General features: G+C 35.6%; 1 protein-coding gene across 2 annotated transcripts in view; it reads left to right on the forward strand.

The window, feature by feature from the left end:
• The window catches only part of LOC106458457 (cAMP-specific 3',5'-cyclic phosphodiesterase, isoforms N/G-like), a 168,629-nt gene that overhangs the window by 64,919 nt on the left and 91,093 nt on the right, over positions 1–12,617 (forward strand). Inside the window, exon 1 of one of the 2 annotated variants that reach the window (XM_022384668.1) lies at positions 7,636–9,041. The exons of the other annotated variant lie outside the window; for it this stretch is intronic. Within the exon in view, the coding sequence (XP_022240376.1) occupies positions 8,851–9,041 (191 nt within the window). The 5' untranslated portion in view covers positions 7,636–8,850. Of the gene's footprint in view, positions 1–7,635; positions 9,042–12,617 lie in introns of those variants that run through there. 2 annotated transcript variants of the gene reach the window in all.

Here is a 12,617-nt window from a genome sequence, read left to right on the forward strand (position 1 = left end):
ACTAGCTGCCTTCCCTCTAGTCTTACACTGCTAATTAGGGACGGCTAGCGCAGATAGCCCTCGTGTAGCTTTGCGCGAATTCCAAAACTAAAAAAACAACTTCAAGCAAACAAAAAGTGATTTTATGATTTTTGATTTTAAAAAAACAGATTTCAATAGAAAGCACTCACACAACACTATTTAATCAGTGTGTAGTGTGGCACTAATTGGGTGTGGTAAAATGGCGGACGTGTGGCTTCAGTACAGTGCTGGGAAAGCGCTATTCATATATACAGATCAGTGTCCACGACAACAGTTATTTCGGTGTAAATGGATTAAGGTTTATGTGACAACACATCAGAATTTGGGTAAGGGTTATTTATACTATATTGTTTCTTTATGTTAACAACATATTACTATTTTATTGAATTAACATGGTCATTATTTAGAACAACCAGCGAACTAACAAGCTTGTTTTATAGATCCAGGAGCGGGTCAATCGTTCACACGTCAGCAGTAGAGGTCTACATTAGTAATTATTAATAAGAACTTCTGCATGAAAGTAAATAAGAGTGTGTAATAACATGTCAACCACGTCATATCCAAGGCTGACAAGGCCTTTTGTCCGATATCAGTACTCTTTATGTCGCATGTTGATCCTTATTTTTACAAAACTAATAGAAACCCCGAGAGATGGCAGCACCATACGTCTCTTTTTTTTTCTTTTTTTTTTGCCCCTTGTTAATTCACTAAAATAGAAGCACAATATTAGTTAGCTGTCTATTGCTTGTTATTTGTAGTGGCATAGCAAACACTCTAATCTTACATTTATCGCCTAACTTTGTTGGAAAGTGAGAGAGTAAAAAAAAAAGCACAATCAATCTAACATAGTTGTTAATTATAGTGCATGTACACTAACTGGAGAAGTAGGAGCAAGGGGCACGTGTCCCTTCTGCCCTATATATATTAGGCACCTGTTTCTTATATGTATATTTGTAAATTATTATTCAATAATTTCAACGCGTGGAACATACTGTACTAAATCGTCGAAAGGCTTTCTAAAAATAAATATTTACACACTGACGTAGTACATAATAATTATTCTGTCAGAGTGTTATTCTGTCTTACAAGCTGCTGTTAGACTCGCTTGTGAGATCATTATCTAATAAGATCTTTACATTGGATTTTAAAATCACGAATGATCAACGTTATTTCAAATATCACTAAATAAACTATAAAATTTGGTTGATACAGTGGTGCTTGTGTCACGACGTTAAGAGTTACTCCTGTTTCGCCTGATTCAGTTTTGTTGCTTTAAAACTTATCGTGACTAACGGCATGCGAAATTAATATTGTTGTGAACTATATTTGCAATGATTTAATTCGGAAGTAAGCTAGAGGGCGCATCATGTTAAGATTAAGTAGGTGTTTGAATATTTAGAATATTCTAGATGACGGCACGAACACTTAATAGTTTTGATGAACATCTAGAAGTGAGATCAGATATAAATACGTGTAGGCCAATCAACTGAAGCTAGCAGTGAATCAGCCTTTTTCTACTTTCTGTTGTTAGAGTGCCAGTTTCAGTAAACTCTTTGGATCAGTTTTAGCTATTGTGCATATTAATTTACTTGAATGATTGTTTGTGAAATTCTAAAAGGAAGTTTATTTTTACGTTAGTCGTGTACAGTTAGCATGGTATTTCCGTTTGAACGCCATTTGTAAACATAGGCTTACAAGTTATAACAGTGTTCAAATCTATAGAAGTGCTAAGAAAGAAGAAAACTGATTTATTATAGTTAAATCAACTGGATTTCGGATTATTTTCATCAATTAATTTAAAAGAACCAGCTCAATGAAAGAACAACGTTGCAACAATGTTTTAAAAGTAGAAACAAATAATCACACATCTCAAGTTCACAAAAACACTATATATCATAGGCATTGCTCCACTTTTTAATAGGCTATATGACGTAATGATTGATATATTTGATAATTACAGTACCTTGGAAAGAACTCGTATTGATATTGGTATGCACTGTAAATATTATTTATTATGAACTTCTGTTAAAAGTAAGTTAACTACGTAAATCAAAAAATAAAATAGTTTAATAACTCATAAATTAATGAAGACAATCTTTTACAAGTAAAATGGGCAAAAATACTTAATGTTATAACTCAATACATCGAGCCCCCCAGTGGCACAGCGGTATGTCTGCGGACTTACAACGCTAGAAACCGGGTTTCGATACCCGTGGTGGGCAGAGCTCAGATAGCCAATTGTGTAGCTTTGTGCATAAATTCAAACAAACAATACATTGAAAGACAAAAATCTATAGTAATTAGAATGCTTTAAAATATCCTAGCAGCTAAAGCTTTTTTTTTTTCATTTTGGCGTAATAGTTAGAGTTTTAAAGGCTGACTTCACATGCCAACAATAAAATGGGCTACTTGAAAGCACTTTGGGAACTTACAGTGAAACCTATCAGAGTACTCGTATAAACGTACATTTTTATAAGAATGTCATGATTCTAAATATTTCATAGTGCACTTAATTTATAAACGGACTACTTGATATAATGTAACATATTTCTTGTACACTTATACTTCATATGGAACAGAAAAAATCCTGCAAAACACCTCTAAGGTGATAATTCGTTTTTCAACAAATTACTGTAATGTCTGTAATACACTGCATACATGTATCTTGGACAGAAAAGAACCGCAGCTACGCTGTTTCTTATGTCGACGAACGCATTTGAAGAACTAATGCGCCTTATGTTATTTGCAAAACCTGTACATTAAAAAGCTATATCGTGCTTTCAGAACTCTATACCCATATCTACTGATACGTTTAATGGCTTAGAGACATTTGGTTGAAATTTCTGGCTAGTACTTTATCTGGTTAAAGGATAAATGACAGAAACACAGACTCGGCTGCTGTAATTATCTAATACCAAGCCTAACTGCACTCGAACCGAAAGCTGTCACGTGAAATATACACTTAATCAGTTTCAAGCAGATTGAAAATTCATAATGCATCTTCCGTGGCCAAGCCTTGGGCTTTTACACATAAACATTCTCTTTCTAAGTTCATTCGATGTAACTTGAGCTGCAGACGCACTGAACAACGACATTAAATCAGAGTTGACGAAATAATCGGTTTTTATATGCTTCTCCCGGTCACCAAATCAATCTCCAGCTTGAAATGTGAGCCAGTGGCGGATACGTTGTAATTTTCTATCACGCTACGGATAGTGAACTTCGAATGAAAACTCGGTGTAGTTAGCAGGATATTTGTTGAATTGTTTTCCACTATAAGGAGATACCAGTGAAAAATTGTAGCATGTACATAGCCCACAATATATGTGAACATGTGGAAGGTATACACTATGTAATTATTATCTGGTGCAAAATCCCGGTTTTCTATTTAATACAGTGCAATATTTAAGCGTTTAGAAATCAAATTTCAAGTCCTAACACTTATGGGCGTCAGTCGTTTATTTGTAAACAAAACAGTCACGTACTATGGAAATGCACTTTCATTAAAACGATCAAAACTGGTATTTGGTTACACAAAATGATGACAATATTACTAATGAGCTATAGAAAATATCAACTGATTTCTTAAATAATAAAAAGCTCTATAAAACAAACAAGTTTAAAACAAGATGAGTCTTAAAAACGTTCATTTTTCAGTATTAAAACGTGCCCAAATTTTCTTAGAATCACAGTAGTGTATATGTTACGAGGAATGACAGGAACAACGAATGACATGCTTCCAGTAGTACATGTGAGGGCATATGGCGCTAAAAATTGGGTTTCAGTACTCGTACTCACGGTGGTCAAAGCACAGTTAGCCCATTGTGTAGCTTTGCGCTTAACAACAAACAAACGAATGAAATAGGAACACTTGGTGCATTAACTGGCTGCTGTTGATATTGAACATCAGTCCTTGGTAAATGTTCTGGCTACTGTTGATATTGAACATCAGTCCTTGGTAAATGTTCTGGCTTCTGTTGATATTGAACATCAGTCCTTGGTAAATGTGCTGGCTACTGTTAATATTGAACATCAGTCCTTGGTAAATGTTCTGGCTACTGTTGATATTGAACATCAGTCCTTGGTGCATTAACTGGCTGCTGTTGATATTGAACATCAGTCCGTGATAAATGTTCTGGGTACTGTTGATATTGAAATCAGTCCTTGGTAAATGTTCTGGCTTCTGTTGATATTGAACATCAGTCCTTGGTAAATGTTCTGGCTACTGTTGATATTGAACATCAGTCCGTGATAAATGTTCTGGCTACTGTTGATATTGAAATCAGTCCTTGGTAAATGTTCTGGCTTCTGTTGATATTGAACATCAGTCCTTGGTAAATGTGCTGGCTACTGTTAATATTGAACATCAGTCCTTGGTAAATGTTGATTTTCTTTGTACTAAAGATTTTCTTGAAAGAACACACACACACCCTCCCGCCTTTTAAAATCAGAATTAAGATTAAGTTATAGTGTTAGTTCGAACAACTAATTTTGCGTTCTCAAATGTTGCAGACACTGTATTTTTTTACAAATATAAAAAAAAACTACTCTGTAACACCTTTTAGTTTTTACATTATTTCGGACACTTACGACGGATTACGATTAATGTTATCCTTAACTGTAATATGGACCTTTACGATAATCTGCCCTAACTTATATTTAAAGAGACATTACGATTAATGTTATCCTTAACTGTAATATGGACCTTTACGATAATCTGCCCTAACTTATATTTAAAGAGACATTACGGTAATGTTATCCTTAACTGTAATATGGACCTTTACGATAATCTGCCCTAACTTATATTTAAAGAGACATTACGGTAATGTTAACCTTAACATCTAATGATCTACTTCGGATGATTTGTTATTTTCAAACTACCAGAGACCGAGCCTGGTCTAACGGTTAGTGTAGAAGTGCGGATTTGAGTGTCCAGGGTTCGATTCCGCGATTTGCCGCCGGACATGCTCCTTTGTTTGTTTCGGAAATTCTCGAAAACCTACATAATTTTGAACTGATATACTACAGAGAAGTAAGCTTCTCAACAGCACTCACCGCCAACTCTCGGGCTACTCCAATCGAATAGTAGGGATTGAACGTTACTCTTGTAATGCAAACCCTCGCGGCTCCAAAGTCCAGAAAGCGATTCTGCAGAGACGGGATGCGAACCATGGAACCTCAGATTTATAGTCCGGTACGCTAAGCACTGGTGTACACTCAGCCCAGCACGCAGCCTATTTTTGCAGCTATGTATGCATAATAAAAGTGACAGTCAATACCACCGTTTTGTTAAGAGTATCCATACAGTCAGCAGTTACTGCTTACTGATTTCTTTCTTTTTATTTAGAAAACAGGTCTAAACGAATGGCGGCTATGCCTCAACTTTGGGGTCTCTGTTTAGCTTTTGTTATCTGATAGACAAGTCAAACCAGGTACAAAATACAGTGTGGGGATGGTAAAATGTTTCCTATTTAGAGAGGTATCTGTGATAGTAAACCCTGCACATTGTCTATCAAATATAAACTCTATTTTATCTTCTTAAAAGCTATTATTATTGTATCACTAACTAATATCGGACCTAATGATAAAATAAAAAACAACTCATAAAACGTATTACTACGAACATACTATTTACTTATACGGTAGTTTGCTTTTCACCCTCAATAATAGCCACATAATTATATGAACAGCATAATAAAACATTATACATATATAGGTTAGTAAATATATTGAAATATAAAGAAGTAAAACTGAAGCTTAATTTAGAACAATATATGTATGTATATAATACTCCATTGACCTGGCTCCCCAGTGGCACAGCGGAAGGTCTGCGGACTTACAACGCTAGAAACCGGGTTTCGATACCCGTGGTGGGCAGAGCACAGATAGCCCATTGTATAGCTTTGTGCATAACTTCAAACAAATCAAATCAAACCATTGACCTGCCTGTGCTTCCATATAAATCTTTAGACAAAAATTCAATCTGTAGGTTCATTGGTGCATCTTGAGTTAAAACTGTGTCACAAATATATGCCTCTTCAAAAAAAATACCCCTTTCCAAAAATAAATAAGAATCTTTTCCATATCCCCCACAAAGTAAATGAACAGTTTCTAACAATTGCCCTAAAACGCGATGTTAATGCCATCCATTTAGTGGATGTATAAAAATAGGATTTAATATAGCTGGGTTATTTACAACAAATATATCATTGCAAATTTAATTTTTGGATAATTCCCTCTTTATCCAGTACCTCAACTGAATTTTTAATATACTATAGTGTTTTTTCCCTCTTTATGCCCGGCATGACCAGGTGGTTAGGGCGCTCGACTCGCAATCTGAGGGTTGCGGGTTCGAATCCTCGTCCCGCCAAACATGCTCGTTATAATGTGACGGTAAAAGAGTAGCCCAAGAGTTGGCGGTGGGTGGTGATGACTAGCTGCCTTCCCTGTAGTCTTACACTGCTAAATTAGGGATGGCTAGCGCAGATAGCCCTCTTGCGGGAAATTCAAAACAAACAAACATTTCCCTCTTTATGGCATCTATTACGAGAGTAGTCGGAAGTGCCGGTTTATTGAAATCACTGACTTCCTGCTTCTTGTTACTTACTTACTTAACATCCTATTGGTAACAATGTTTATTTAATTAATTATTGGAGAATAACAATGTTATTAACAAGTAAGAAACTATAAAGATCTCTCTGTGAAATATTTTTTATGTTTTTGTTATAGCGCAAAGCAACACAATAGGTTATCTGAATTCTATCCACCACGGGGAATCAAACCCTGGATTTTATAGGTTTAAGTCTATAAACTTAGCGTTTACCCACTGGGGAACCTCTATAAAGCACAACAATTTGTATTTTTTTGTATGTTATATTATTCTCCTCAGCATGGAGACCCCAGTGACGTGCACCACAAAACTCCAGCCCAATTCAACGCTTACAGAACAAGACTTTTATTTGCTCTTCGATATAAAAAAAAATGTTAACTCTCCAAGTAAGTAACTGTTTCCAGGATATCAAAAATGTATTTATGTAGGTGGAACAAGTTCCCAGTAGCCTACTGGTAAGTCCGCAGGCTTACGAATCTAAAAACCGAGTTTCGATACCTGTGATGGGCAGAGTATAGACAGCTCATTGTGTAGCTTTATGCTTAAGTACAACAAAAACAAATAGACAGAACAAAAATTAATAATACAATCCGAACTTTAAACAACAAACAAACAAAGTAAAAATACACGAAAGAAAGTTTCAAACCTCATTATCTTTATGTTGTCGTTTTGTTGACGTAATAATGACTTAATAGACGCTATTAAAATGGTCGTATATTGATATAATGCGCCTAATGAAAAAAAATGTGTTTTCAAACCTTTTTCTTTACCAATACACTTTTAAATAAAATATTTTATTAAAAACTTGAATAATTCTGTGTCAGCGAGGTAACCGATTTCTTTGTGTATATGTAAAAGTCTTCGATCGTCTATAGGATAATTTTTCCAAGCCCGATCTCTGCTCAGTCATACAATTCTGAAACACTGATCAATATTATTTCTGTTACACTCTCCCTGATTCGTTGTTTCACTTTGCGTATATACCGCCAACGGAAACTAAGTAGGCAAACTCTGGTGAAGGATACGAAGGATTACACAGTAAAGAAAATGGAACATGAAGGCGTAACCTGTTGGAAAACATTGTAGATAATTGAACATGCACTCTGTATTACAGGTAGGACTTCAGAGGTTACCACGTTGGATTTAAAGAAGGAAAAAAGTGTGGGGGGAAAAAAGGTATCTATGGAACTCTTTTTCTGCGAATATGACGTCTGTAACTTGAATATTTTAAAAATCGTGGAGTTAACACTAAAAAAAATCCCATTGGTTAATTTGATTTTAGTTTCAAACAATTGAAGCCTTTTTTTCGAGAGGAAAAAAAAGTGTAAATTCTTTAGGTGGAACAGAAACAAAGAATTGAAATGTGTTGCTGATTTTGTGAAATAAGTATCCTTCACATGGTCGCGCACGTGCATGCCCCTTGTGCTTTATGCAGTGGCAAAGCGCCTCATACATTGGATGATGATAAAAACGGTTGTTTCCGTAATTAGTGGAGATCCAAGGAGTCAAATTACGCTGTCCTTCAGAAGTGTCACAAGTAAACAGACTAAGCTAAGAGTGTACACTAGGAATAAGAGGAAGAAAGGTGCCGCGGCATGTTTCCTAGGGAACGTGTGTTGTTTGGATTGTTGTTAATGGGTTAGCGCTCGGTTTACGTGCACGACATTAACTCTCTAACACTAACATTATATTCTTTCAGCACGAATACTGACACCTCTAGAGCAACAACAGAAAATATATGTTTGTGTAACTATAGTTGCACCCATCTTCCTAGAATTTTCAGTAACAAAAATAGTTCTCTAGAAGTAGGATTCTACAGTGTTACCTTAGGGATCTGCGTTATTGATTTTTGATTTACAGTTACCTGTTGCAAATTTACATAGGGTTTGTTCGGGTGCAGGGATTAACGTTATCCGAGTGAAGTGTTACCATGGTGACTGCAGGTCTTTTCTTTACAAAACAGCGTTGCACCTAAAATTTTCCAATAGAACTCAAACGTATCGCGAAACAACCTAATCGAAACGAAATCTGATAAATGAAATTTCCTTGAAAGGTTTCTATTATTTTGTTACTGTATGTATAGAAACCTACATAAATTTTAACTTAATAGCTTCCTGAACATTATCCGTTACCATGCCAACGTCTAACACGGCATCCTCGAAACCTCTGCATTTTAGGTAAACTAAAGAAGAACTGTTTATACCTACAGTCAGAAAGAAATGGCTAGTCCTAGTAAAATGATTTTGACGTACATTAGGTCATTTTACTGTCGGAACACTGCAGTTTCCAGAGCAGAAAAGTCGTCACAAACGTCAGGCCAAAGTCCTGAAGAAACACGCTCTGGAAGAACGTCCAAATCTTCAAGCATTGTTTCCCGTTCTCATAGAAGCTCACGTGCGTCACGCAGTAGGTGAGTAGAACAAACACGCCCTTTCAAGTACGCTTTCCTTTACCTGGGAGGATTCGCGAATATCTTTGTTTCGTTATTTCTCCTTTCTTTAAACGTGGTCACAATAAGAAATTCCGAAAATGCAGGTGATACTTTTTTAATCACACTTTTACTAGCCTAAATTCAGTGTTAAATTATACATCTGACATGCATTAAACACAACAGACCCTATATATGAATTAACATTGTTGTTTCATACAGGGTCACCAAAACGTTAAAATCAATATTTAGAAAAATGGTACTAAACGTGTTTTTTAAGAAGTTTTATCAACAACTACTTCAAAAGGCGAACCATAACTTTCAAGGTGAATCTCATGTTCGTAACCATTCAGCTAGTAAAGCTTATTTTTCTTATCTGTGTCATTTTTCCTATGTAACTACGCAAAACATTTGATACAATAATGAACTCTCACCATCTCCAGTTCTTGCTATCAAGATCAGTAATTTATCATCGTAGCCTGAAAATGTACTTTACTGGCACGACGTTTTACAAACCTAGAGACGCAGTTTAACTTGTACACCGTTCTGTTGTCGGGAAAATAAAAGTTGAAGAACAAGCAATATTCTATAAGCAGGCACTTTATATAAAGCATGTGAATATAGCTAGGTGTGTGTGATACAGATATTAGCGCCCCTACAAATAACCATAGGTAAACAACACTCGAAACTGCTTCCCGAGTGATTATCTATACACATTTCACCGCCCTAATCTGTCACAGACACAATTCTATTTTTCATTTAATTACACAAAACGTGTGAAATATAGGTTGTTGTTGTTTTCGTTAAAATTACACTGTCGGGAATTTGATCTTAGAATGGTAAGATAGCAGACTTGTGGATGATTATATAGCATTTTATTAAATCATGTAATAATAATAATATAGCCTATTTTACAGTACTGTGTTATATTGCTTGTTTAGTTATGTTCACTATATAGTACTTCAATACACCATAGAGATACATCACCGTAGTTTTACAGCATTGTATAATTTTTTATACAGTCATGTTTACTACATAACACTGCTGTAAATTATACAAATACAACTCTGTCTTACATTGTTTTACAGTACTGTGTTATATTGCTTGTTTAGTTATGTTCACTATATAACACTTTTCCACATTATATAGATACACAACTGTTTTAATGTCTTACAACGTTGTGTTATATTATATAGATAAATCCCTGTGTTTTAGATTTTTCAGCATTATATTATATTTCTTGCTTATTCATGTTTGCTTTATAACACTTCTATACGTCATTATGATACATCATTCTGTTTTAGTGTGGTTTTATAGTGTTGTATTATATTTGTTGTAGAGACATGTTTACTATAGATCAGTTATATTCGTTATACAGACTTAAATGTTGAATGTAATAAATATCACATGATCTATAGCTAGTGAAATTTTAAGATTGATAGTAAGTTTCTTATTTTGCCGTTGTATATTACCCATTTTTTCTATATTACTACAATAACGAATCTAGTATTCAAATTGTACAATAAAATAATTCTTATCTTACTGTTTATTCCAAATAAAATAAAGACATGTCGGCGTAACCAAGTAGTTAGTGTGCCGGGGTGCGTATCGGAAGGTCCTAGGTTCTAGTTCACGATATGCCGCTGAACATGCTCCACATTTCAGCTTTGGCGCGTTATCTTGAACCACGGTAGTGGTTCATAATAAGGATCACCCATTTTTCTTTATTGTTGTTTAATATTGTTCCGCCAGCCTATAGCAAAAATGGCTGTGAGTATTGCAATAAAATCTGGCCAGCTGCAGCAAAACCGTGACCGGCCTTACTATGACCAGTGGAGAGGAGGAAGTGGAAGAGGAGGGGGAAATGTAACAACTGTGGGAAATATGTGGGATCACAAGTCACCCAATATGACCAGTTACAAGGTGGGATCGCAATTCACACAACATGATCTGTTACAAGGTGAGATCACAAGTCACACAATGTGACCAGTTACAAGATGGGATCACAAGTCACACAACGTGATCTGTTACAAGGTGTGTTCACAAGGGACACCACTTGATCAGTTACAAGGTGGGATCACAATTGACACAACATGATTTGTTACAAGGTGAGATCACAAGTGACACAACATGATCTGTTACAAGGTGTGTTCACAAGTGACACCACTTGATCAGTTACAAGGTGGGTTCACAAGTCACACAATGTGACATGCTACAAGGTAGACATTGTGGAGGTACAACGAGGTGTATGTTGTCGTTAAAAGTAGCCCGAAATCAGTTTGTATTGAAGAGAATTGTATGCAGGTGACCATTTGTGTTTCAGTGAAATATTTTTAGTGTTTGTTAGTCTGAGTAGTGTTGAAGATATCCATTGATTCATCTTTTGTGCTGGTTCATCGTAACAGTTGTGGTCAAGCAATTTGCTAATACATATAACTTCTCAATCACTCAGTAGTTCAGCGGCAAGTCTGAAGGCTTAGCGTTTACAAATCGGGTTTTGATACCCGCAGTGAGCAGAGCACAAATAGCTCATTGTGTAGATTTGTGCCTAGCAACAAACAACTAGACAAAAGCTCTGTCATATCCCAGCTAGCCCGCAGAGCCTTGATATTCGGCTAAAAGTCTCGTCGGCACTGGATATACCAGATATGTTGTGATTGCCATATTATTATTATTATATGTTCTTTTTTTACCTCACTCAGTATTGCCCCCCAGTGGCTTACAACGCTAGGAACCGGGTTTCGACACCCGTGGTGGCCAGAGCATAAATAGCCCATTGTGTAGATTTGTGATTAACTTCAATCAAACAAATCACTTAGAATTTCATATCAATAATTATTAATATAGTCTTCTTCCGGTGACACTCCAGAATCAATAAGGCAAACTTGCTGGTTTGCCAATTATTCTCAATAATAACCAGGTTAATTCAAAAAATAATTAATAATATTTAATGTTGAAATGAATAATATAATATAGTGTTAAATAATCCTTGCCCTAATTCTCACGTGTCGTGACATAAATAAAATTAATGAAAAATTACACTTCAACTTAATAAAGTTCATACCGTAACAGTTACCAAGTCGTTTTCAACTTAATACAGTTCATACCGTAACAGTTATTAAGCTGTGTTTCAACTTAATACAGTTCATACCGTAACAGTTATCAAGCTGTGTTTCAACTTAATGCAGTTCATACCGTAACAGTTACCAAGTCGTTTTCAACTTAATACAGTTCATACCGTGACAGTTATCAAGCTGTGTTTCAACTTAATACAGTTCATACCGTAACAGTTATCAAGCTGTGTTTCAACTTAATACAGTTCATACCGTAACAGTTGCCAAGCCGTTTTTTTATATAGTGTCTCAACCACGATTGTTTACTGTATCCTAGACAACTAGAAGAGCCGTGGTATTTGGCGAAATTCCTCGTAGGCACTGGATGTAATGGATGTTGTGTGGTTAACACATTACTATTAGGTGTAATGGATGTTGTGTGGTTAACATATTACTATTAGATGTAGTGGATGTTGTGTGATTAACATATTACTATTAGATGTAG

The sequence above is a fragment of the Limulus polyphemus genome, unplaced genomic scaffold, assembly GCF_000517525.1.
Source record: "Limulus polyphemus unplaced genomic scaffold, Limulus_polyphemus-2.1.2 Scaffold466, whole genome shotgun sequence".
Classification (NCBI taxonomy): domain Eukaryota; kingdom Metazoa; phylum Arthropoda; class Merostomata; order Xiphosura; family Limulidae; genus Limulus; species Limulus polyphemus.